General features: G+C 47.6%; 1 protein-coding gene across 1 annotated transcript in view; it reads right to left on the bottom strand.

Annotated features, from left to right (window-relative positions):
* The window catches only part of ZNF536 (zinc finger protein 536), a 153,521-nt gene that overhangs the window by 13,562 nt on the left and 111,959 nt on the right, over positions 1-28,000 (bottom strand). Inside the window, exon 3 of the mRNA XM_029208684.1 lies at positions 9,092-9,244. Within this exon, the coding sequence (XP_029064517.1) occupies positions 9,092-9,244 (153 nt within the window). The remainder of the gene's footprint in view (positions 1-9,091; positions 9,245-28,000) is intronic.

The raw sequence follows: 28,000 nt of genomic DNA, 5'->3' as shown, positions 1-28,000 counted from the left end.
ACAACTACACATCACACATACCACACATCACATACATACCACACACACACCACACACATCACACACACTACACATCACATACACCACACACACACCACACCACAGACACACACACCACACATCACACACACACCACACATCAGATACACACACATACACACCACACATCACACACACACATACACACCACACACACACATCACACACTACACATCATACACACACATCACACACACACCCCACACATCACATACACACACACATACACACCATACATCACATACACACACACGCATCACAAACACACACCACACAGTGCAGGAGAGGACCTCTTCACTTGACCCACTGTTCTTTTAAAGTTAAAAACAGGTCTTGACCACCACTGTTCCAGGGAAAAGAGGCCACATCTGAGAAACAAGAATGGTTAATTCTTAGCATCTAAGCCTCCAAGGATCCAGGCCCTGGTAAATTCGGGGCCACTTAACGAGAGTCCTCAAGGATTATTTTGACTGCACAGGCTCTAGAAAGCCTTCCATGCACCGCCCGTGCACACACCCTGGAACAGCCCTCGCAGTGGTTTCTCCATGTGGTTCCACCTCCAAGTTCCTGAGAGGCTTTATTTGGGTGACTGCCCCCTACCACCCAATTCCCCAGATAAATGCTCCAGAGTGAGCTGTGTGGGATAAACCCACCCGCTTTGGATGTTTCGTTTTAAAAATGAACAAAAACCTGATTTTATTTTCTTTATAACCCCTAAATGATTCGGATAACCACTATCGTCCTCTGCCTTAAAGCCTTTCCTGGGCTTCATCAGGTACAAGGAAATGCTCTGGAGACCACCACTAGCCCCGGCTGGGGTGCGTTTCTGGTGGGCAGACCCAGGGGTGAGCACATCCCCCTGGGGAAGCCTGGCCACCCAAGGGTCTCGTTTCACTGGAAACAGTCCAGCTGTTTCCCAAGCAACCTCCCTGGAGGGCACATTTCAGAGCACTCAGGAGGCAAGTGTCTCACAACAGTGGCCTGGACTGGGTGGGAAAAACCTGTCAGCACATTCAGCGGGCTCTGAGGTATGGTCAAGGTCTGCTCTTCGGTGTCGTCGACTGACAAACGCCGAGTCCTGTGCTAAGAGCTGCTTCTCGTCCCACCCAGCCCGCTCTCACCCGGGCAGGGCTCTGCCTGAGACTCGGAAAGACGTTCTGTGCAGCCCCGTGGCCCAGACAACCTCAGACCCTGCCAGCAGCTCTGTCCTCAGACCCATAAGTGAGTCCAAATCTACTGGGGGGAATCGGACAGACTGCCCAAGGCTTTGCAGGGTGACATGGGCCCTCTGGTCACCTCCACGATGTTCGCATTCAATGTCTTTGCATCTGCCTGTTGCAGGAGCCATACCCTCAGATGCTTTCAGAGCTGAGCAGACGACGAGTGTGCGAAACAGCGGGGTGGGGGCCACCCACCTCTCCTGGAGGGCCACCGCCACCCAATGCCACCAGCAGTGGACACAAGGACCTCGATCTAAGGAAAGCCTTGCTTCCAGATTTCTACATGCAATATCCCAGTTTTAAAATATTGGCACGTACTTAAAAACTTTTTCAAACACAGAGAGGGCCAAAGACCCTATCCTGCAGACCAGGTCTGGTCTATGAAACTTGTGTCTGGGAAAAGGATGACCAGTGTTGAGCCATTCACCTACCAAAGGAAGCAGGGAACCACAACAGTAGGTTTCTGTGGGGAAACTTCTCACAATATTTTAAAGGAATAAGAAGTGGGCCCAAACAATGCACTTCTAGAAAAGGGAGTTTTGCTAGAAAAGGCGTAATAAATTAAAAAACTCATCACTCCATGGTTCATCACTCCATGGTCTAATGGTCACTCCATGGTCTAATGAAATTATTGGAACCATCTTACATTAAACCAGCTACCCACTGACACATGGCATAAGACGCATATTCAATTCTGGAATATCATTGATAACTTCTCCAAGTCGTTGTATCATAAATTTTAAGAACTATATGACCAAGTGGTATAATTAGTTAATTGTACCTATTTTTACATGGTCATGTCTTTCACCATTCTGAGCCTCACTTTGCACTTGATATTCAAGGAAACCTCACTGTTCTGGGGAGTTATTCTGGAACTATTCAGAGCAAGTTCCCTATAGTGCTTCTCCAAAAATAACAGGGGGATTCATTTTATTCTCGTTGGAAATTCCTTTATCAAGCTTTTAAGAAGGGCTTCATGTTTCTAACTTTCTCGTGTGTGTGTGTGTTAAAACCCCAAAAGTGTTTTCACTTTTACGTTGGGTAACCTAATATTTTCCCGTATTTGCATCCTCTATTTGATATTTATTTAGTCTTTCTACATGTCTTTACTTAGTTAATACCAGGAGAGATAAATACGGTGGTGCCTCTGCAGAAAAGCTTCAGTACATTAATATAAATTGTACACTAATTCCCCCAAAGCATATATATGTTGTAAACCTGAAGACTTTTCACACAGCTGCTTATTGCTAAACAGTGCCTTGTCCAGAAGGGGACAATCTGTGTCTCTAATTGCTGTCACTGAAGCCGAGATTCATTATGTGACTTTCCCATTAAAATGTGAGCATTAATTTGTATAATGAAATATCGCCCACTGCAGTGTTCATTAGCCATGCCCTACTGTATACGGTACATTGTTAGCTACCTAGAAACTGTAGTTAATTTCACTAATGGATATTTCCCTACTTAGTGTTTGGTAGGAAATTTATACTGTAACGTTACCTCTTAAACTTTTAAGGAAATTTAAATTCAATCAATTATTTTCAACAAAAGTTTGGGATGTCATTAAGGCAGGAAAAGCAAGGATGGGGGACTGTGGAAGAAGGAAATGGGCTTTTAGTTCATCTTAGAAAAACGACAGAATCTTAATTCAAAACAAAAAGAAAAAAAGGAATCGTCTCCTTTCGGGCAAATGGGTCTTTTTGTTTTCTCATCATTACGCAGGTATCTGTCCCCCACTAAGAATAACTCAATGCTCTCCTTTTAGAAGAGGAAATGGGAAGAGCGCCCATTTTAACCAATCCTTTTCTGAACATTTATTCAATGTGCTTTTATAAATGTTGAAACAGCCTGGTTACCTCACCAGAAGAGGAGACGCAAAAGCATCAAAGGTAAGCTGTGTGTGTATCAGGCTTAGGGTACCTAGCTTAGGCGGGCTGAACTTTCATTTCCACCCACATCCACAGACCAGTCGCTGCTTGGTTGAAAGGCAGTTTCCAAAAAGGCATCAGGAGTTTATCATCTCCACTATGCCAGCGTCTAATTCCACCCCACTTTCCATGCCAGGGGTCAGGGGGCCTCCACCAGCCACAGTAGCCGTTTCCTTGCCCCACCGCCTCCCTAAGCTCATTGGGCTGGTGGGAAATGGAGGCAAGTGGGTCAAGGAGGCCTCAGGCCAGTCTGAGTTAGGGAGCAAGGAGGAGCCAGGGTGCACAGTACTTCCCTTTTAAATCGCTGGGAGGCTGCGTCAACACACCTTGTGGGTACAAGTCACTTCCTTTCCTCCAGCTGGTTATGGTGTGGACACACACTGTCAAAGAAATGTTGCATTAATTCCCTAAAACAAGCCAAAAATTCACCCAGAAAAGTAAAAATAGCAATACAGTGCAGTGGTTAATAGAATGGAATTCTAAATTAGGCAGATCTGGATTATGACCTGTAATCAATGCTGGGCAACTCTGGGTGGGTAGCTTCACATCTCTGAGGCTCAGTTCCCTCCCCTTGCAAAGGGGACGGGGCGGGATAAGGGGCGATTTGGAACCTGGCCTCCAAAGTGCTGTGAGGATTAAGGGGCGAATAATAATAATCCACAAGCAGCAAGCGGTGCTTGCACACGTGAGTGCACAGAGAGTGGTGACTACAGTTACTGTCATTGTTGTTGTTATACTATCCTTGTTGGCTGAATTCTTCTGTGGGCATCCAGTTGCTGTCATGCTGTGTAGACAGCTTCAGTCATGAGGCAAGAAAACTCCCAGGCTGTGCCTTCCCCACAGGGAGGGCACACAACCCTTTGGAGGGGCTGCAGGAGAGAAGCCTTCTCACCTCCACAGTCCCCTTTGGCTCCATCAGGATAGAGGAGCCTCGGGTCTGGTGCCAAGAATGCAGGTGAGAGCAAAGGAGGGCACCCCGTGCATCCCACCTGGGCAGCGCTCAGCCGCTATATCACTGAGGGAGCACCCAGAAGGGTGGGCAGTGCTGGGCATGCCCCTCAGCCCACCCTGAGACCCCTGGAGAACCACGGCTGGCTTCCCTGTACAAATCTAGTCCATAAAGAGATGCCCAACTCAGGGCCAGACCAACACATGCAGCAAATCAAAACCAGATTAATAAACCACTAGCATAGTTTGAGAGGGGAAAAAACTAATGAGATTTATTTTTAATTAGTCTCTGAACTTTAGTGCCTCCAAGTTTTCATGAGTGAGGTTGCTTATTATATTTCTCTAAAATGGCCTTCCTGGGACAACAGGCACCCCCTGGGAAACCTGACACACAGGTGGGTCATCACATGGGGTGTTACACCCTCCTGGGGCTTGTGGGGAATGCACACCCCTCCAGCCTTTCAGGAACTGATCAGCGCCTGCCTACCTCCTGCACAAAACAGACACACTGGACCCTTCAGAGTATCCCCAAGGTAGTACCTGGAGGAGGGGGTAGTGAGGGAACAGATGGAGTACATTTGCAGGCAGCCAATAAAGAAATGACTGGCTGGCCTCGGTCAGGGGCAACCTGGGGGCCTCCCTGCCTCCTGTTGCATGGTATGACTAAGTGCTTCGCCCAGATATTTGGTCAAACACTATTCTGGATGTGTCTGTGAGGGTGTTTCTGGATGAGAGTAACATTTGAATAGTAGACTGAGAAAGCAGATTGCCCTCCCCAGTGTGGGTGGGCCTCATCCAATCCGTGGAAGGCTTGAATAGAACAAATCTGAGTAAGGGAGCTCTCTCTTTGAGCTGGGACTCCATCTCAGACTGGGACTTATACCATCAGCCTTCCTGCTTCCCAGGCCTTTGGACTCAGACTGGAACTTATACCATCCACTCTCTGGGGCCTCCAGCTGACCAGCTGCAGATCATGGGACTTCTCAGCCTCCATAATCAAGTGAGCCAATTCCTTATAATAAAGACCTCTCTCTTTCTCTCTGTCTCTCTCTCTATATGTATATATATATTGATGTGTATATATGTATATGTACACAGATGTGTATATATAGATATATATTTGTATATATATGTATATTTATAGATGTATATATGTATATTGATGTATCTACATATGTATATGTATATAGATGTGTATATATGTATAGAGATGTGTATATATTTGTATAGAAATGTGTATATATTTGTATAGGGATGTGTATATATTTGTATATAGATGTATATAGATGTGTATATATTTGTATAGAGATGTGTATATATTTGTATAGGGATGTGTATATATGTATATAGATATGTATGTATATGTATATAGATGTGTATCTATGTACATGTACATAGATGTGTACACACACACATGCACACACACGCACACTGTTTCCCTGGAGAACCCTAACTGACAAAGTCTCCTTACTGACTGGCTCTGAATTCCAATCACCGGCAGCGTGCTCTAGAAGACAAATCGCACACGTCCAGGGATTGGGTCCTAATCAGCCCAACTTTCAAATAGGAGAGAAGTTCAGCCTTCCCTGTGTGGGCAGCAATCAACGTCTGTCCTGCAGGAGCCGGAGAGGGGCAGCCCCTAGGATGTGAGGGTACTCTGGGTGCCTCCCCTCCATCACGCATGGACCTGGCTGGAGCTTGGGGGACAACAGAAACGTTCTTGCTACCTGCAGGCTCTGCCCAGCCCACAGGTGTTCAAAGCAACCAGACTGGTGCATCTGCTCAGAACCTCTCTAATAAACAGGTGTTGGGAGAAGAAGAGCAGTAACTGAGTTAATGTAGTGGAGTTAATAATGGAAAGTGTTTTCATCAGAGTTGATGCTATACGATCAAAACTTCCCATAGAGATGGGGTAGGACAGAAAGACACAGAGAATGTTCCACCTCATATCCTGACCAATTAAAATATATTTATTACACATTGGATTTTTAATGTGCTCGTATGGGTCCATTATAGAAAAACTTCAAAAGATGGCATCTTGGAAAACAACTCTTCTATTTTGGAGACTGCTGTCCTCTGGGCATGTCACTGGGAAATACAAAACCGCAAAGAGAAAGGGGAAGGCAGTACAGGACATCTCCACAACTGGGGCCCCTATTAACTCATTCATTATCAAACCACTTGATTTTGATTTTGAATTACACTTAATCTGCACTTTTATGTTGTCACAATGGATGTTTTACTTTGGTGATTTATAACGTGTAACACTTTCTGTTCTGTTCAGAAGCGCAAGTGTAAGCATTTTCCAACTTCTTTGTTCTTTGATAAAAGGAAATTGATCTTTATCCGGTTACCATTCTGCCTTTTAAACACTGCAAATTCTGTTTCCGAGGAGGGCTGGTGGTGTGATGTTTCCATGGCTTCTTTCATTTTCACCCTTATTCTGGGAAGTTTCTGGAATGCCTCTGTCCGTGGCCCTGTCTTGCTTCTCTCTGTGTCTCCAAAGACTATTGATCACAAACTTTGGAAGTTTGTGACGCAAAAGAAGCAAAAGTTTGGAAAAACATAATGTTTCTCAAGCTTTAAAACTTCTAAAAACAGTATCCATTTGTTTCTACCCAGGTTCAGCAAGACTTCTTTCTGCCAGCTTCAGTCCTAATTTACCAAGAATATTCTGTGGCGTTTCCACTTGAACCACAGGCAAGCTGATGGGGGTGGGGGCCCCCAGGGGCAGCAGAGCTCCTGGTTGGGAGGCACTGCCCCTTTCCTTCCAGACCCACACTCCCCGGCAGGGCCGGCCTCACCTGTTGTGAGCCATCATGCACCTGGGAAACCTGGCCCAGGAGCCTGTATCCACATCACATGAAAGGGAAGTATCACAGCACCCGCCTGGCCAGGTCTCCACACTCCTGTAGGCAGTGAGACCGTGGGTGCCCTGGTGGACTGTCTCCCATGTCCTGACGGTCTGTGGGTCCCTCCCAACCACCACAACACTAGGGGACCCGGCTCCAACCTGGGGAGGAAAGTGGAAATTACCATGATCTGAGAAAGCTGAGCTGCCTCTCCTTGAGCCCCATCACTGGGAAGAGCTTACTGAGAAGGGGACATTGGTGCCAAACTCTGAAGGTGAGGGTGCAAGCTGGTGACCTATCTTACAGAGAAGTGCAAAGGCCCTGAGGCAGGAACTAAGGGACTCCTCGTGAAGCTCCTGCGGAAAGGTCTTCCATCCATAACCAGGAATCTAGCACCTGCAGCCTGGCTGCCACGCTGTGGCTTCTGACCAGCTCACGTGTGCAGGGTGCCTTTCCCAAAGGACCACAGGTTCCCTAGGGAAGGGTCCACGTTCCCCACTGCACTTGTCCCCTCTGTGCTACCCGTCACAGGGCAGGCATTGCAGGAGTAGGGTCACTCACTTATTTGTTCTGTCATTCAACCTCTCAAAAAATGTACCATGCCCCCTGTAAGCTGCAGTTTACTGCAAGGTGTTCTTGTAGGCCCCGGGGTTCTACAGCAATTAAATAGATGGATAATATTACACCTTCACATTCTATTTGGTGGAAGACAGACAACACAGAAGGAAATGAACAACTGAACTGAACAAGATAATTTCAGAAGGTGTTAAGTCTATGGAGAAAATAAAGCAGGGGCGTGAGGGATATTTCAGGCAGGGTAGTCACGCAATCTCTCTGAAGAGATCACATGACGCTAAGCCCCCAGTGACCACCTGGAGGAAGAACATTCCGGGTGGAGGGGGCAGTAGGTGCAGAGGTCCTGCGGCAGAAGCAAGCACTCTGCATTGGAGGAACAGGAAGAAGGCAATGGGGTCGCAGGGTGGTGATAAGGGTGAAGATGGGTAAGGTGGGTCGGGTCCCATGGACCCTGGAGGGTGAGCAAGCTTGGCACGTAATTTTAGGAGACCCCTCTTTGCCCTGGGGTGACCCCATGAGAGAAGTGCTCCAGGACAGGGAGGGACAGTGGTGATGCCCAACTGCACCCAGGCTGAGAATAAAGACAGCAGCCCATCCCACTGCCACCTGTCCTCAGGGCTCCTCTGGGTGTCAGGGAGATTTGCAGGCACAGGTGAGGGTCCAGGTGAGGGCTCCTTGTCTTTAACCACATGCTGCACATGAGGCCCGTACACATTAAATATTCTTCACAACCCTAAGCTTTATTGATTCCTTGGGAAACAGACCACAATTATTTTTGAAAATAGATGGCGTATTTGTCTATCCTCTGAAGCAGCTCACACTCCAATAGATAAAGTGTCAGGAGAAAAATCAAAGAAAATGGAGGTGTCCATATGTCAGAGAGAATTTTTTTGTATTGGCAATGTGCAAACAGCTAGCAGAAAAGCTCACAAGAACCATGACCGAGAGACAAGACAGAGAGACCAAGAGAAGCCCTCACCTTGAGGGGCTCGGACAACGCCGTAACAGGGGAAATGACCACAGTGGTCCAGCGGCTTGGTTAAGAGCGTCTCGAGTTTTCTTTTGAGGAGACCCAGTGGAGAGTCACCCACCCTCCTCTCCATCTATCCAGTCCCAGGTGTGGGCACGTAACCCCAGCTGGGCTAGAAGCCAGCCTGCCTTCAAAGACCTCCTACGTGCCCTTGTATAGTTAGAGTTTGAGCTGGGTTCTCATCACCTGCACCTGAAAGGCCCCTGGTCCATGTGAGGATGTGGGAGGTGCTACTTCAGTGCAGCAGAAGGATGCCATCAGCAAAGTGTCACAGGGCCCCGGACAAAGCATCATCATCCCAGGCCTGGACCATGGGAGATCCACGTCCACATGTCCATGTGTCATTCAGGGGGGTGAGTATGGAGTAAAGAACTGGGTCGTTAGGGTCGGTTCAGACCCACACAATGGTGCACGGATAGACCCACAGAGGGTGGACCTAGGACAGGAGCATGGCAACCCTGGGCCTCCTCCTTGGAGCTGTGCACCTGGATCCCTCACCTGTGTGTATCCTCAGGTGGACCTTTAGGTGATGGGATGTCCGGAAGGTTTTCCCACAGTACGGGCAGTCCTTCATGGCCGAGCCCAGGCTCCTGTCTCGAAGCAGTGCGGGCTGCTGGACGCCGGCAGATCTCCCAGCCTCCTCTCCAATGTCTGCAATGGAGGAGAAATATTCTCACATCACTTCAGCACATGTCAGAAGTTGTTCGCACCAAAACTGCCAACACCACACAAGGCTAAACATGTCAATACTACACCTGTCTATTTCATTCTTTAAATCTGACAGAATGCTGACAATTCACGTATTTTCTTGTTATTCTCTTAAATTATTTCATCTTTCCTATCATGATTTTAAGCAGCATATGGTACCTTTATATTGAACTGAATTAAACAAGAAAAGAAACAGCTGTGTCAGCAGCTGGTTTGATTTCTTCTTTTGCTTAGCTCCTATTAAACATTTTTTTTCAAAAGTTTAAAAATGTTGGTGGTTGTTGAGTCTGATTAATTTATAATATGGACTAGCTGGAGAGTTTGCTATAGGATCAAAATCACATTTGCATTATATCAGGCAACAAATGAAAAAAAATGTGTCTCGGCTGAGTCCCCAAGACATGCAGACGTACAGCTATTTTGGGACAGGAAAGAAAATTATCCCAAACTGATCATTTCTTCCTTGTAGAGTCTTGCCTCCATCGCTGGCTGGTGTAATCTCATGAAAGGGAGAAGAAAAAGTATGGAAATGTGGTTCCACAATTAGCCCATGATAAACATATAGTGACATATTCAAAGTCATGTGCAGAAACTCAGCTGCAGAACTCCCATAAACTTAGAGCACTGCAGTTAAATCTTTGTGCAGTGACCTGAGAACTTCCTCTGTAAAGTATCAATACAAATGTTCCTTCCTGCTGTTATTTGTTATGTAACCCAAACCATTAGAAAATGGAATAAAATTTACATACGGCTGCCTTCTGCACAGAAATGATGGGACATAATAGTAAATAGAACTGTGAAAATATCTAGTGGTTGGAGGATATGTTATTGCAACACCCGAGGCCTGACATCACGTTGTCAAAGAGGCGACATCAGGGGAGCAGGGCAGGAGCTGGGACTCTGCATCTCGAGAAGGGGAGGCAGGCAAGCCTTCTCCTCTGGCCTCCCCGCAGGGCTGGAGGCTGCTTCTTGGCACATAACCCAAGCTCCTGAGGCTGGCAGGGTCCTGGCCGCAGCTTCCGGCCCACCCTCTAGGTCTCCTGGTAGATTTCACCATGAGAACAAGGGGACCTTCTGGGATAATAAGCAGACCTGTGAGTTCCGCAGAGAGCAAAAAAAAACAAGATTTGTACCTTCCAAGCACTGGAAAATGCAAATTGCTTTTATTCTTCAACATCCACTCCTGGTGCTCTCTGCTCACGGCCAAAAGGGACAGACTTACAGGCCATGGACAAGACGAAGGCAGTCGCGCTTAATTCCTATTTGGATGTCTGCTCGGTGCAACCGTGGAAACCCTCTGGCTTCGAGCATCCTCTCTGAATTTGGACTGTGCACGATGGCATCATCACCCTAGAAATTTTCCTTGAAGGCTCACTTTTAATCCTATTCTCCACAACTCTTCTAACCATCCTTGGAAGAGCTGTTCAAAGGTCTAACTGCCCAGCTTTTTTTTTTCCTCGTAATTTTACACAGGGAGGGGGACTCAGTTCATCCACATCTAGAACCCACTTGACCTAGCACTAGCTTTGTGGTTGTCCACATGACTGTGGAGAGACTACCAAAGATGGCTACTGGGCTGCTGATAAGGGAAAATAGGCACAAGAGAGTGTTGCCAGGTCACGGCAAACAAATGTCCCACATGCAGTCCTAGCAGGAAGTCCCTGTCCGCAGGTCAAGTCCACCAGGGCTGCCACCACCTCTGTCTTAAAGAGCCAGTTTGTCGAGAGCCCAGGATAACAATGGCCAGATGCCAGATGCCAATTCCAAGTCAACCGCATCCTAGTCATAAACAGCTGAGAGGCCATCTCTTACCCATCTCCCTCCACCACCCCCAAGCCACACCAACCCCAAACCTGTTGCATTTGCCCTCCCAGCATTACTCATTCCTTTTGTGGGATCATGAGGTCAGCTTAAAATAACAACGAGCCTGATTAAAATTCTGCCCAAGTGCTCCCTGCAACAGGGTTAAGACACCCTATTTAAGTTAGGAGGCCATGAGCTGTCCATTTGAATGATGAGCAGAACTAAGTGTTGACTTCAGGACAGGAGTAGGCAGGTGTGGGCTTTTAATGTTGCATCCCTGCCCATCCTCGTGTCCCACGGTCTGCAGCTGAGCACCTTCCCCAGATCCTCCTCCGTCGGAGCCCCTGGGGAGCAGTCCAAGGCAGGGCTGTCCAACAGAAGAGAATAGAGAGTGTGGGGAACATACTTCCACTGCAGCTTTTGGTGAGCCCCGGCCCAGGGCACGATATAGATAAATAGACAGATAAGGCCACTGCCCCGCGCTCCCGCCGGCTTTACAGAAGGTGAGGATGAGCTGTGTCTCACTATATGTCACTCTAAGCGATGGCCTGTGTCTGTTTCCCTTTTATCTTTCTATCTTGGATATGTGTGGCCCAATAAAAAGAATGAATTTGTAAGATAAACAGCTTTCTTTGCAGATTTAAGAGTCTAATTTTCACTTTACACGGAATGTTTTTTCTGTTTTTGTTTTGTTTTGTTTTGTTTTTTGGAGGGCCAGAAGGCCTATGGCGTTTACTCTTAGACTAATCCAACTAGAAAAACAAACTTGAGCAACGATGAAGGGGAATTGTGGGTGGTCCCAGGAAGCGCCCGGAGAGGCTGAAAGCCAAGTACAGTCAGTCAGTGATGGCAGAGGAAGGCCCGCTGAGCCGCACACTCACAGGGCCTGTGTGTGGGTCCCTGCCTACACCTGGATGGGTATCGAGGAACAAGGTGCGCTAAACCGAGCCCAGCCCCGCTGAGAACTCAAGGGGCTCACTCAGAGGGGAAGACGAGGCTGCTCTCTGATTCCTTCTCTACCCGCCCAGAGTGTAAAAGCACTAGCAGCTGTCCTTCTGCAAGGCTCCCCAGATGGAGTCCCGAGGCTCTGCCTGTGGCCACACACAGCTGGCCGGGGAAGAACCACGGGTCCTGCTTATGGACAGACCAGCCCTTCCCCAGCCCTTCCAGGAAATACACGACAGAAAGGAAGAAGCATTATAAAAGTGACACCTGTGGTCCTTTGTCAGGCCGATTTTGGATTGGTATGAGCTTTTAAAAAAATTTTCCTTTTCCTAAAATCTGCAGTATCTCTTCCCTCTGATCAGACACTTTCTCTAAATGTGTTGAGGACGCTGAAGGTGGGCGTGTGAACAGAGGTCGGCCTCAGACCCACTGGCTGTTCCTCCTGCTTCTCTGTGAAAGGAGCGCTGCCAGCTCCTAGAGGCTGGGGTGTCCCTGAGAGTTGGGGCATCTGGCTACAGGCAACACAGCCCCAGCCTGGGTGTGCTCTGGCTCTCATAGGATGGGGAAAGGGATGAGAAATGACTCCTGGGACCCCTGCTTCTTTTCTTGACCCCACTAAATAATATGGGATCTATTCTTCAGGAATGGATGTCTTATATATGGCGGTAGCAAATAATATTCCAGAGGAACATAGACTATACATGCAACCCTTCCCAAGTTTCAGCCTAGAACAGGTGAATTGTAGTAGGTATCAAAAACTCTGCAAGCTTTCTCCTGTTCCTACAAGCTGAGAGTGGTTAGATAAAAAAAGGACATGGATCCAATCATTTCAAGTTTTGTTTCAAGAATTTAGGAGGTTTCTCAAAAAACTAAAAATAGAACTACTGTTATGACCCAGCAATTGCATTCCTGGGTATATATCCAAAAGAAACAAAAACACTAATTGGAAAAGATACATGCACCCCAATGTTCATAGCAGCATTGTTCACAATTGCCAAGATATGGAAGCAACCTAAGCGTCCATCAACAGATGAATGGATAAAGAAGATGTGACACACACACACATATATATAATGGAATACTACTCAGCTATAAAAAAGAATGAAATTTTGCCATTTGCAACAACGTGGATGGACCTGGAGGGTATTATGCTAAGTGAAATAAGTCAGACAGAGAAAGACAAATACTGTATGTTATCACTTACATGAGGAATCTAAAAAATACGACAAACTACTGAATATAAAAGAAAAAGAAACAGACTCACAGTTATAAAGAACAAATCAGTGGTTACCAGTGGGGAGGGGAAGAGGGAAGGGCAATATAGGGGTAGGGAACTAAGAGGTATAAACTATTAGGTATAAAATAAGCTACAAGGATATATTGTACAACACGGGGAATATAGCCAATATTTTATAATTGCTATAAATGGAGCATAACCTTTAAAAATTGTGAATCACTATACTGTACACCTTATATATAATATATACAACTTATATAATATTGTACTTCAACTATACTTCAATTAAAAAAAGATATATTATTTGGGGGTGGGGGACATCAGACAATTGACCTTCCTAATTTTGTCATCTCAAGGTCAGAAACCATGCCTCCTACATTTCCTTTTGCTGCTTCTAAGCCTCTGAGTGTATAGCAAGGTTGGCCTAGGCCAAGGTGACATTAAGGTTCATTACCTTCCCTGAGAATTCACAGAGGGAGGGTAGGGGGGAGTTTCCATAGCTGTGGGCTGAAGGAGGGGCTGGGGGACTAAAAATGGTCATGGAGGGCTTCCCTGGTGGCGCAGTGGTTGAGAGTCCGCCTGCCGATGCAGGGGACGTGGGTTCGTGCCCTGGTCCGGGAGGATCCCACATGCCGCGGAGCGGCTGGGCCCGTGAGCCATGGCCGCTGAGCCTGCGCGTCCGGAGCCTGTGCTCCGCAACGGGAGAGGCCACAGCAGTGAGAGGCCCGTGTACCACAAAAAAAAAAAAAAAAAGGTCATGGATCATCAACCGCCACAAACTGGCAGAGTCCTGGATAGACAAAGAATCGATGCTTAGAAAGAAAGACAAATGACTTCTCAAAAGTTAACGCCTAGACACACACACAATACCATCAGCAGCTGTCTGGCTCCATCCCTGAGACTGGCTACCTCTCGTACACAGATATGATTTGAATCTATGGGTGCCTCATTGTATGCTTAACCTTACTCACATATTGGTTTGGAATTTAAATACTTGGTTTATGAAATAATTTTGTATTTTAAGGGTAGATTTTCCCCCAGTTTATCTTTAAACACTGAGCTTCCTCGGTACCTCTTTAAAATAGTCTTGTTTGCAAAGAAGACTGCCTCAGGAGTCAGGAGGCAGAATCTTTTGCTTCTGGGTCCCCGGGGCCTGGCTGTCCTCAGGCAAATCCTTTCACCCCACCCCAGCTGGACTTACTGGCCCTTCCCCTCAGCTCCCTGTAATCCTGCGATGCTGGAAGAGCCCCAAGCCCACTGGAGGCTGTCTTCACCCTCTTCGTGGCCTTTCCTTCACCCACCCTAGCCCAATCTAAGCCAAATAAGCAACAGGGATGGCTCTTAGAGATACGGGAGGAAACGACCATGAAAGGGATAGTACGTGCTCCTATGTATTCCACGAGAGCCTACTTTTCCCAACTGCCTTTGCGCTAAGTTGGGACCACTGACTAGTCCAGCCAATGGCTGGAAGCGATTCAGAGGAGAGACAGTGTGCCCCTTACCGTCTCCCTCTCCTCCCTGGCCACCCTACCCTTGCAACACAAAGGTCGAGGGGGCAGAATCGCAAAACAGAGGATGCCTCGATGGCTGCGTCACCAGATGGAGGGGGGCCGACCCGAGCCAGAATGCGCATGAATGAGAAAAAAATCTTGGTTCTGTTAAGTCATGGAGATTTGGAGAGCTGTCACAGTGGGAGGACTCAGGAACTAAGAAGTGTGAACCTTCTACTGGTGAGGTCTTCTGGGTTTATACCCAATCCTCTAGGTAGTCTTATTAATTCACAGAATGAGACAGAGAACAAGGTTCAGAGAGACCAAAAGAGGCAGAGTGGGACCAAAGAGAAAAAGTAAAGAGAGGTTTCTTTTTAAATTGTGCACGTACTCTCAGTGCTCACCTCATCCTGCCGAGCAGCTTTACCCTTCACATGCCCAAAAGTACATTTTGGAAAGATTTTTATTAAAAGAAAATTGTGATGATGACGTTGATGTTGATGACGATGATAAGCCCATGCAGGGAATGGAGAGTTTTCCCAGCAACCTCAGATGGGTAAGGGAGCTGTCTGTATACCTGAGCATTTACTACTTTATGACATAAAAGGCCATGGTATTTTAATTTCTATGGAACTCCTACTATAACAGTAAACACGTTTTCCCAGATGAGTCGTGCAGTTCATTCTAAAAGTCTGTCTTGTGCAAAGAGCATCTCAAAAGCACAGATCTCACTTCATTAATGAAGGAAAAAACAATTTGTGGAGTCTAAAGTGTGACCATGACACCAAAAAATCACATCTTTATTAATATCTTTGCCCACATATACCAGTGTTTTAAGATCTTTTCAGGGGAGGAAAAGTAATACCTTGGAGGAAAAATCCAGAGGAATGTATAGTTCCTCTTAAAAACCTTAACACTTTCCCTTATTTTAAAAACTGTAAAATAAACAGACTCAAAACAATGATTACTGTGGTAGAGGTTCCTGATGAAGAGTTCCCTTTATTTTTAAAAGTGATTTTAAATTAATGGTATGCATAAAAATTATAACATTACTGTAAACAATTGTACTTAACTCTTGGAACACATCAGTCATGCCTTGGGTCAGTGTTAGTTTGGTGTCTCTGTTGTTTCATCACAGTTCTCTGGTTTATGATGGCCATATATAGTCATGTTAAACAGTTAAGCATTAATATGGATTGGCAAAAGTATTTGTTTAAATAGAGAGTTATTTTAGAAAAGGATGACCACTTGTGAAAAGGCAACAGCCAGCTTCCCTGTGGGTTCTTAGGACCGGGGACCAGGCTGGGCTCACTGGCAAGGCCTGAGCTCGTGACAGATCTCAGGAAGCTGAGGTGAATGTCCTCCATCATCGCCTTCCTCACCTCTGACCCAAACTCAAAACTGTGTAGAGCTCCATTTGCTGTTAGCAAGATAGGATTTCTGGAATTGGGGAAATAGGTCACTAAAAGGCTAAAATTTGGAGAAAAAAATATAAGATACTAGGATCTCAAATAGCTTCTCTAAAGCAACATTTTGATGAGTTAAGTGAAAATGAATCAGAAACATATGGATTAAATTTCCCTTAAAATACACAAGGGCTTCAAAATCAAGCACTGTGGGCCAAATGTGTTTCTGGTTTTACCAAACCCAGAGCCATTTCTTAACTGTCAGGGGAGTGTTCCGAACCACCGTCCCCCCAACCCCATCCGCTGGTGACTGGGCCACCCATGGGGTCTCTTCCCTTTGGCATTGTGTGATGCTGCCCTTGACAACATCCTCTGTAATCCTTGGGTTGCCAGCTCTCCGAAGGCCCTCAGGGCCAGCTGTGGGTAGGCACTTTTAGTCCACAGCCTGGGAACTGTGACCATGGACGCAGCAGACAGGAATTGGGACTCACAGAATCAACCTTTGACAAGACATCCGGTGTGATTGGGTCTCTTTGGGTTCTGCACACCCCTCTCTTCCCTCTGGCCTGGTGGGCAGGGATCCATCCCAGAAACTGTTCAGGTGAACCAGGGCAGAACAGCATTACCTATGAACTGGCCTGGGTGACAAGAACCAGGCAGAAGGATGAGTCTGGAGAGGGACGGCCCAGGGGGCTGCCATCTCCTGGGAAAAGCCCGGTTATGTGCAGGGGAGGGAAGGCCAGTGGCTCCATTGCTCTTTAGAATAACCCCCAGCACATATGGTCTCCAACCCCCACCTAAGTGGCCCTCGCTGCTGCTCTGACCTCATCCCAACTCCTGACTCTACTCCAGCCCTCCATCTTTCTGTTTTCCTCAAGCCTTCCTGGCTGGTACCCAACTTAGGGCTTTGTTCCTGATGCCTCATCCACCTGGAATTCTCTTCCCCCAGAATTCACACGGAGACTCTCACTCAGGCTTTAGTCCACAGGCCCTTTCTGGGAGAGGCGTCTCTGACCATACTGTCTGAAGGAATTCTCCCCGACTCTAGGTTCCAGGGGCACTCTTTCTCTGGTTGGTCCTTCAAGCAACCCGTCTATCACCTACTGCAAATGCTAACTGACCTATGTATTTGTCTGCTTACCACCTGTCTCCCCCCAGACACAAGCTCCACGCAAACAGGGACTGTTAATTACTGTTTGCTGTTATACCCCCAGCACGTGGTAGGCACTCAGCTCATAGCAAGTGCTCCATACCGTACATACTTTAAAAAACTGTACATACTTTTTTCAAAATAAATAAAAGAATCAGAGGAGGCAAGCAAACTGAAATTCAGAGGCTAAGATCAGCTCCTGACTACAAGAAGGAAGCTGTTTTGAGTAGCCTGGGAGGAACTGGCCCCGGGTACCAGCAAAATACCAGCAAAATACCAGAAATGCCCCAAAGTGCTCAGCACAGACCATCAGGGGCTGGAGCGTGGTAACAGCAGGGGGGAAGGAGGTCAGGGGTGCCTGGGGAGGCTTCCTGAAGGAGGTGGCCTCGGGGTGTCTCCCGGGTCTCTCTCCATCCAGGTGGAAGGAACCACACACACACTCTAATCAGCAAGGTCACAAGTGAGCTTTTGAGAAGGTGGGGGTGTGTTGTTGAGGAAACCTTGCACTATTTCATCTGTCCACTCCCTGGCTTAAGAGGAAGATGTCATTGCGTTGGAAGAAATAGCCTCCCGTATGCATAAAGAAACATTAGTCAATAGAAAAGTATAACAAGACAGATACTTTAAAAGTAACCCATGCCCCAATTACTACTGTAATTATTGCAAAATATTTGTTTTGTTTTCCCTTCTTCGTAATTTAAATTACATGTTCCTTTCTTTAAAAAAAAAAACAAAAAACTATAGACTACAGAAGACTCTACTTTCAGTAAAGCATAAATTCCCAAAAGATTTCTACATAATTTATTTTCTTAAAAGAACTATAGCTTTTAAGATCCTCTTAAGGTAATTTACAGCCCCCTCATTTATGGGTGGGGAGGGGGCTGGGGGGAAGATTGGAGGAGCTCTCTTTGACTGTCGGGTATGTTTCAGGAATTCTTACTTAAATGACACTGAGAACAAGCTGGACCAATCATTTTAAAATGCACTTAGTCGGTCGCCATAACTTGTGGGGCTGAGTTTTCTTTTGGGAGTGGTGCACACTGAAAGGAGAAGGGATGATTTGGAGAAAACGCTTCCCCCTGGAGACATGTTTTGCCATATTCTTTTTTAAACAAAGAAGACATCTTAAGCACCTTGCAATATCTTTCATTTAATCGTTGGCAGAAGGCAAGTCCCTGATGAACACCGGCCTGTGTCTTTCTCTTTAACCAGCTGAGTGATCCAAGCTTTTAATATAGCCGTTCCAATTATTGTAAAAGTCATCTAGTACCTTATAACCACAAATATTGACAGTTTATTGCACAACACATTCCTGACATTTGAAGGTCACACCATACATAATACATACTCTTTTATAAAAGTGTCTGGAACAAAAAGATACATGATAAGCAATTACCTCTCCCGGCTTGTATGTATGTACAGTTCGGGGCTGACTAGAGGTTGCATGGGAGGCACAGGCACCATTTAAAATAATCTATTAAGGCAGCATGGAGGCATTCATGATGGATAATTATGAAATGGCTCGTGGACACACTGCAGTCAGATTGGCTGGCCGGGCCGTGGGGTCTGGGCAATTCTCCTTGTCCGAGTTCGGGTCACAATGCCACTCCGCCATGGAGAGCCCTGCCTCACTTCACAATCGGATTTTCCCCCAAAGCCACTAAGCATAACAGAGTCACAATATGTTCTTGTTTTTCAGATTGGTCTGTATGTGGCTGAAAGGAATTTAAAAAATCCACCAGGCCTGGTTCAGGTGCGCCCCACCCCCAGCCTGCTGAGGTGCCCCAGAGGGGCACTGACCACAGCTCTCATCACACACACAGCACACAGCCGTCCCAGGGCTGTAGCATCCACGGAGACCTGCAGCACAGGAGCATGTGGCTGTCAGGCACAGGTGCAAACCAGAATGGGAAGAGTGGACCAAAAAACTCTCCTGATACTGAGGCCGTGCGACATCTCCCAAGAACACTCTGAGAAGGGAGGCACCGCTCTCTGCCCCTTATTCCGTTCCCACTTGTCCTTCCAGCTTACGTCTGACAGAAAGGTTCCAATCACAGATTAAGTGGAACAGATTTGCAATCAAAGGCTTCAGGTTAAAACCAAGTTCCAACAATTCTTAGGAGTGTAATCCTGGGCAAATTATATAACCTCTCTGAGGTTCATTCAGTTTCCTTCTCTGCGCAACAGGGATAGTCATAACAAGTCATTCAGCACCGTGCCTGGTGCAGGATATGCTCCAATTAATAGTAGCTTTTAACATGAATATTGCCAAGGGGACCCCCTGCAAGCAAGGATGGCTTGGGGAGGGAGGGCAGAGGCTTGTGGCTTTAGTGCTCTCCCCACTCCACAAGCCCCAAGCGATGGGGCCTGACACCTGCACAAGGTCTAGAATGGGAAGGCATGCTCCCTTCCTGAAAAGTCCGGGTTGGAGAAGTTTCTCCAAAGCTCTGAAAACCCAGGCAATTCTCCCAAGTTAACAGTGAAAAACAATTCAGGCTGCAATTGAGCTTCGTGTAGATGACAATCTTTAATCACAGATGAAGCGGCAGGTCATTAGAATCTACACCAAAAAAGCTCCCTCTCAAACGATACTAATGGCTGCAGCTTGGAAAAAATTATATATACATATATATATATATATGTATATATATATATGTATAAACACAAATATATATATATATATATATATATATTAGAACTGTATTAAAATAAATAATCAGCAAACTCTCAAGATAATCAAAAGCCCTTCCAAGAGTAATTCTATTTTGATTTCCAGAGTGAACACCCTAAAATTTAAGACATGGGACCAAAATGTTTTCTATAAAGATGACGTGTTTATTAGCATTAAATCCCAGGAAAGAGGGCTTCCTTATAAAGAACACATTTTTGCATCTGAAAGCATGCATATTAGGATGTGTGTGTTTCTTTAAGAAGCTATTCTGTTGCAGAGGGTAGCGGGTAAGACAGGGCACCACGTGAGCTGGAGGTTGCTATGGTAAATATGCATTTTTTATTGAAGAGTAAACAGTGGCAGAAAACAAGTGTCAGTTGCCAGCTCTGAAGTTACTGCCATTTTGGAGCCGCACTGACTTATCCAGCCCTTTTAATTTGAGAACCTTTATCAGATGGATACTATCAATGGATCAAGATTTAAATTTTTTTGAATAAATGCCGAAACTTTCAATACCTTGTAGTAATAAGTACTCTGGTTGACATATAAAAATTAGCAAAAAAAAAAAAAATTCTACCCAGCTCTGCTCATCACAGCACAAAGATTTTTCTGGAGCTCTTTTGCCTGTTGGTAGATCTCCAAAGGACAAAACCTTCGGACTTGGCTCAGGCCACAAAGCAGAGAAAGGAGCCAAGGAGACAGCCGAGGTTACCCCGCTGACCATTGTCTTGGTACCTGTTGGCAAAACAAAGCTAGAGCCGATGCCCTGGGGAATGGCCCTCCCCATCCAGCAGTCCAGTGTCTGTGTCCTGGCAAGGCTGACGCCACCCCAGGCTGCTGGTAGGGCAGTGAACTTTAGCCAATACAACTGTGACACATTCAGCGAAGATTTTGCTGTTTCCCCCCCACCGGTAGAGATTGGCTTGACGGCAACTTTGTTTTCTTTTTTCTTTTCTTTTTTTTTTTTAACACCTTTATGGGAGTATAATTGCTTTACAATAGTGTGTTAGTTTCTGCTGTATAACAAAGTGAACCAGCCATACATATACATATATCCCCATATCTCCTCCCTCTTGCGTCTCCCTCCCATCCTCCCTATCCCACCGCTCTAGGTGGTCTCCCTGTGCTATGTGGCTGCTTCCCACTAGCTCTCTATTTTACATTTGGTCGTGTATATATGTCCATGCCACTCTCTCACTTCGTCCCAGCTTACCCTTCCCCCTCCCTGTGTCCTCAAGTCCCATAAAAAGAAACAAAATTGAGTTATTTGTAGTGAGGTGGATGGATCTAGAGACTGTCATACAGCGTGAAGTAAGTCAAAAAGAGGAAAACAAATTTTGCTTTCTGATAACCACAGGAGTGACCTTTCTCAACTACAGGTGAGGCTGTGTTATAAACCTCAGATAGCTCCCGGTCATGTTCGCATCCTGAGTGGGCCCTCAACTAGCTCCTCTGGCCAGGTGAAGAGTCTGGATTTTGTTCTTCTCCTTCTAGCCAGCAACTGGCAGAGGACCAGCCTGCGAGTCCTCCTCCACATGTGGCACATAGTAGGCATCCAACCATCTCTCAGCCAACACATGCACGAATGAATGATGCGTGAATGAATGAACCGAGCCCTGGGGACTAGCCTCCTGGGTAGCAGCTTCTAGCAGGAAGGTCAAGTCTGCTCATTCTTCCTTTGATCACAGATAAAAGTATCCAAAAGGTAACTTTCCAGGTGCTAGAAATCCCATAGACTAGTCCAAAGGAATCTTGACCAGGGACAAGCAAAATGAGTGTGTTCTCCAAGGAGCCCCCAGGGAAGGAGGGAGCACGAATAAACTGCCCTGTTTGTGGAGGGATGGGTGGTGGGAGCAGAGCAAATTGTCCCCACGGCCCCCAGCCATGCGCAAAGACTGCTGAGCGGAAGGGGTCACCTCAAAACACCAAGATGTGTTTGATGCCAAGATCTGAGTTAAAATTTAAACTCTGTGATCCTGAGTAAACCACTAAAGCTTCATGAACTTTAGCACCATTATTTGTATAACTGGATAATAATTGGGTAATAGTACAGAGGAATCTGAGTGTTTCCTAAGATAGGTTGTTTGCAAGGCCTTAATATACCTTAAATCCTGCACTGGTATCACAGCAGAGTGGGAAAGTCACTGGCTTCGAGATGGCCAGCTCTGGGTTCCAACCTGGCCCTGCCACTTCTGAGCTATGTCTTTGTAAATGCTTCTCCTAACCTTGTCCAGACTCCAAACACTGTCAGTAAAGTGGAAATAACGGTGCTACTTTGCAATCCCTTGTGAAAACCAAATGAGATAATATGAGGAAAGGGCATCTGATAGATTTCCAACTGACAGTTCCCCTGACCTACCCAGGTCTGTAATACTCACCACACAGATGACCAGGATAAACCAGAGGTGATGACTCATCTAATGGCATCATCATAGGAGCCCTGCCTACGGTCAGCCCCCTCCCCCAGTACATTCCAAGTAGGAGTCACATTGCCATGCTGGGAAGATCAATTCCAGTGTGCAAAGTGACACCAGCCTCTGTGGTGGGAAACCCACGAACAAGGCTCCACTCACACCCACGTGTTCTAACCCCGAAGTTACAGTTTATTTGGCACCTGCCCCCAAGGCACCTCCTAGACAAGACACACTTACTCCAAACATCCCTTTGAGGTGAGTAACTAGGGGGCGAGGTGGAAGACCTGGGGGAAGGTGTTAGACCAGGATGACAGGGAGAGAGGCGAGCATTCACCATTTTGGGCAGCTCGGGCCTCTCCATCCTGTGCTCCGTCCACGAGATGGCTGGCGTTAAAGGGCGACAGGCTGGCTGCCTCTAAACATCTCTGCAGAGCACCCCATCTGCCCAGACATACAGTCACTGGGCCCCTCAGTCCTGCACCCCAGAGGCCCTCTGACCAGAAAATCCCCTGACCCAAATACTGAGAAAGAATTTTAGAGCCATCCTTCAGGCACTGGGCAGTGACTTGGAACTGTGATGTGATGTGAGCTGGGAGCTTTCCTCGACAATGCTTCAGGGGGCCACGCGCTCCCACCCCCGCCTGCTCTGCATCTGTCCAGGGCATTCCCCGAACATCTAAAAGTCCCAAGGAAGCCCTTCTGGCCCTCCAGAAAGAGAGAGGTTGGAACTTTCTCCCTGATGGACATCGGAATCTCAGTACATTCTGGTCCCTCTTCCTGAAACACGAACCCCAAACACCACCTCCAACTTGCCTGGTTGATCCCACAATTCTTGAGGGTTCAGCTCCAATGCTGTTTCCTTGGGAGACATTCTCGGACTTCCAGACTATGTCAGGTCAGCCCCGATTACCCCAGAACGTAACCTTCGTGACACGTATCAGAGGTTGTACTTACCATATGTGTGTGTGATACCTGCTTAATTTCTATCTCTCCCAGTAGCTTGTCTACTCTGTAAAAGCTGGGATGGATGGGGTCTATTTTTCTCAATCTTATGTCCCTAAAACATCCTGCCACAGAGTAGGTGCTCAGTAAACACTGGTGACTGACTGACTGATGGATACCTGAATGAATGAATGAATGAATGGTGCTGGGGAGGCTGGGCGGTCATTCCACGTAGTGTAACCAAAGGAGGCCACCTTCTTCTTTTAAGACCTTCATTCTCCTCCACTGACCTTCCCTGGTAACACTGAGTCCAGGGCTTGTGCTGTGAGGGGTGAGGCTGCAGCCAGCTCTCCTGGGAGGTAAGGGGAGTCTGAGTGTTGCTCTGCAGAACTGACAGCTCTCAAGAGCCCCAGCCCAGATTCTGGGGTGGGGGCAGCAGGTGGGCATGATCTGGACAAACAGAACCTCGGGGTGCGAGGGAGAGGCTGAGTGGGTGCTGGCCGAGGACCGGTGCTGGTGGACAGAGCAGAGCCCAGGCCCCAGGGCAGCACATCAGGATGTTGTTCTGCTTGGCTCTTCTACTGAATGTCTGGCCCTGAGGAAGAGTCTGCCCAGACATATGTCCTTGGGGGCATCCCGCCACACGGGTGCTCTGCGTGCACCGCCAGAATGAGGACTACTCTGCCTTCCCGTCTGTGTGAGGCTTACTGAGTGCTCCTTTCCCTCAGCCTGCAGCCCCCAAGCCTCTGGCCATTCTCACCGCCCCCCATCCCTCCACCTCTGCCCCCTCCCCAGCTCACCTCTAGCTGTGCACCACCCAATGTTTACTGCTTGTGCCCACTACCCCAGCAAGTCTTTGGTCCATCTGGTTTACCGTGGCATCCCCAGCCTCCAGCAAGGTGCCTGGCACTTCATATTTTTAAGTAACTACAACAATTTAACAAGGTGACACCACTTTGCTAGATTAGATCGTGGTGACTTTTTCTAATAAGGAAAATCGCTTTCTCCGTTCCCTTTGGAAGCTCTTCCACACTAATGCTCAAAGCAGTGCTGCATTCACAGCACATATTGTCTTACAATGCTAATTTCTATCCCATAACCGAGAGAGACAACTAAATGTTGCAAAGTTATTCAAAACTCCTGCCCCTTATCCTCTGACTTCTCCTTAGGGGAAAATTGCACAGGAATACCTTTCCTCATCTGTATGTTAAAGCACGGTTATAATCCACCTATCATGATTGCAATTTTGGGAATCAAAACGGAGATCCAAAACAGCAGTGTGATCTACATTTTAGCCACATATTTTATAATAAATTAAGCCAAAGAAAGAGTTCTGCATTAGCTCTCACTCTATTCCTTTAACACCCTATAAGAACATTGAAGCCACCCTCCATAAGAGCCCTGGCCTTCCCTGCATGCTGCCCAGGGCTGCCACGTTGCCACTGCCTCACCACCTGGAAGGCACAGTCACAGAGCCAGTTCAGAGCATTGACTAAAGCAGGCTTTGCAACACGGGTTCAAGGCCACAGAGAGGCTGCCAGCCATCCCCGGCCAAGGGCAAGCAGAAGCCTCTGGAAAGGAGCAGGTAGTGCGGGCAGCATACCGATGGAAAGTTCCTAGCCCGATGTTTGTGGACACTATGGCTCGGGACTTGGACCAAGGAGGCAGAGGGGACACAAGTTTCCATTACCTTAATGACCTAGCCCATGTCCTTTTCCAGGCCTGGGCCTCTGTTTCCACTTCTGTAGCATGTCGGGGTAGCCATCTAATAGAGATCTCAAACGTTCATTACACAGGGTTTTCATTGCTAAATTTGTTTTTAACATTTACAAATTCGGGGCATTTCACACATCATCTTGCTTTCCAGCTTCTCCTGAGAAACTGTGCTTTCACAACGCTGGGTCCAGGGTCCCAGGGAGCAGCGGCTGTTGGGTTGGGCAGAGGGGGCCTCCTCCTCCCCAGGCCCCTCCCTCAGCCTCGCCACCTGGCTGCCCCCACCCAGCAGGCATAGCTCTCTCTGAATTTGCCATCTCTGACGAGATGGTCCCGGACACCCTTTCCACCTCTGAAGACAGCCTCAATAACCTCAGTTGAGCAAATAAGGCAGAAGCCTCCAGACTAATTCTCATAATTATGATGGGTCTATTATTTCAAAGCCAGCGATGATTGTGGGGTCAGGTGCTCAGAGGAAGAGGGAGAGAAACATACTTTAAGTGATAGAAAATATCCTTTAATTCTTTGCTATGATACCAAATTGCATCCAGAAATGCTGAAACATGCACTCACAACCTTAGTCAAATTTCAGAGTGGCCTTGGCAGGAAGGACAGTGATCAGAGAGGAGCGGCCGGAGAGCCACATGATTGAAAGACCCCGTCCAGGACTCACTGCTGGTCTGAGCAAAGGGACACGGACACACACACACACACACACACACACACACACACACACTGCTGCTGAGCTGGCCTGGAGAGGCCCAGTGACACTCTGACCCCCACATCTGCAGCACCCAGCCTTCTCCTTTCTGCCTCTTCAGGTGTTCCCACCCAGCCCCACTGCCGGGGCCTCCCCAGCACAGCCCCATCCTCTGAACCTTTTCTGGACGTTTCTGCACAATGACATGCTGCTCCGGGCTGCTCTTTCATTTTTCTTATGCGTTTTGATTCCAGCCTGCTTGCCAAGAGTACCCCGTGGGTTTGCCTGTCTCGTAATCTCCTACAAAGCCGAGCAAAGGGCTGGCCCACTGAGTCACTCAATAAACACAGGTCGGTTGACCTTTCCATTGTGAAAGACACCGTTATTATCTCCTCCAGGGCTTTCTTCCTAGGGCTTCTTCAAGGAGAAAGGCAGATCTGACCAAGTGACTGAAAACACCTTGGACTTTCCGGCCTCATTTCTTGCTTGGTTTGTGTCCCCAGTATTTGCTTGGATGTGAATTAATTCATCCAGCCCACAAATATGAATGCTGCCTGCTCTGTGCTGGGCACGGAGTAGGGAGATGGGGCAGCGGTCCATACAGCAGCCCGGGCAGCCCACGGGGCAGCTGCCTGGGAGCACAGCGGCGGATGGCAGAGGAGGAAGCCGGGACGTCTGCATCATGCAGCGAGGGGCCCGGTTCTCTCCTTAGTCCTCATTTGTCTGCAGGAAATTAGATCACAGCACACACATTGATGGAACCTGCTTTTCCTCTCCACCCTTGCTCCTCTGGCTTGTGCGGGATTCTCCACTGGTTCCCTTTCTGAATGTTCTTCTTTTACTTCTGGGACTTTCTTTAAGCAGCAGAAGGGCAGGAAGCACTTCGGCATCCACTCCCACATCATCCACCATGGATTTGTGGCTATGGGGCTGAGCCCAAGGAAGGCACTCTGTTTATCACTGGAGCCCCTGAGGTGTCCCTCCCGCTCCTGCAGTGAAGCACAGGGCACTTGTTTGTGCCACCAGCAACAGACACGTCCATTGAGGAAGATCAAAGGCTGGGAGTTTTACCCTGAAGGAGCTTAACACGCACGTGGGTGGACAAAATAAATGTATAGAAAATAAGAATAATGATGATGAAATATGAACCAGCTAATGGTAAACTGAATGCTAAAGACTGTGATTACTACCAGGATAGCAGCTAACATTGATCAGGTGGGACATATTATGCTTATTCACAGTGTACAAAGGAGAAAACCGAGGCTCACAGAGGTTGAATACCTCAAGTAGCCCCGCCCAGCTACCCGGGGCAAAGCAGACTGCAGTCAAGGTCCCCTGACCCCCGAGCCTCTGTGCGCCACCGGGGGGCTGATGTTCACAGTGAGGGTTCATGACGCTGCGTGTACAAATGGAGATGAAGGGACATCAAGGGCTGCTGCGGTGGGAGACCAGGAGGGAGCTTCATGAATGGAGCATGGGAGCCCAGCTTGGAGGCCTGCGGGAGGCGCGCGGAGAGGTGGTCTCTGAAATCCAACAGGAAAGACTGGTCTTGATGCAGGAGCAAAACCAGCTCCCCAGAAAAGCGGCAGGAAGAGCTGGAACACAGCAGCAGTTGACCCTGTCAAGGGGAGTTATGCCCCCAGGCGGTGGAGACCCCACCCTGCCCATCTAACGCTCACTCTTCAATTCGGTCACTTTTTTGCTCCAACACAGAGCATTTGTCCTGCCATCTCAGATCATTCCCGAAAACATGTCAGAAAGAGAGCAGGCACCCCAGGGTACTACCTGTGCCACGTCCACAGCATTAAGGGAAGTGAGGCCCGGGTAGCACAGACTCTTTCTGAGGGTGGAGGCAAACTGAATAACCTCTCCCTAACCACCCGCTGGGAGGATGACAAACGGCTTCAATTGAGGAATCTATGGAGAGCAGAAGGGGTGTGGCTGAGGCCTGGGCTCCTCTCCTCAGGGAAATTGCTTTGAAAACATATGCCATTTGGTGCAATCTGCTCAGCTTCAAAGGCAAAGCAAATCCTCTCAGGGGTCAAGGACCACCGCGAGGGCAGAAACGGTTACCTGGCTCATCCGGCCTCGCCTGGCTGGGCGCGCTGCACCCCCATGTGGGAAGCCAGTGGGCGCTGATGGGCTGCACACACCACCCAAGCAGGACAGCCTACAGCTGGGTCCTGCCAGCCAGTGGACAAGGATGCCAAGACAGTGCTCGGTCCTGA

This window comes from Monodon monoceros, unplaced genomic scaffold, assembly GCF_005190385.1.
Source record: "Monodon monoceros isolate NGI ecotype Baffin Bay Population unplaced genomic scaffold, NGI_Narwhal_1 Super_Scaffold_10, whole genome shotgun sequence".
Lineage (NCBI taxonomy): Eukaryota > Metazoa > Chordata > Mammalia > Artiodactyla > Monodontidae > Monodon > Monodon monoceros.
Note: the sequence above shows the minus strand (reverse complement) of the source record. Positions and strands in the feature narration are given on the sequence as shown.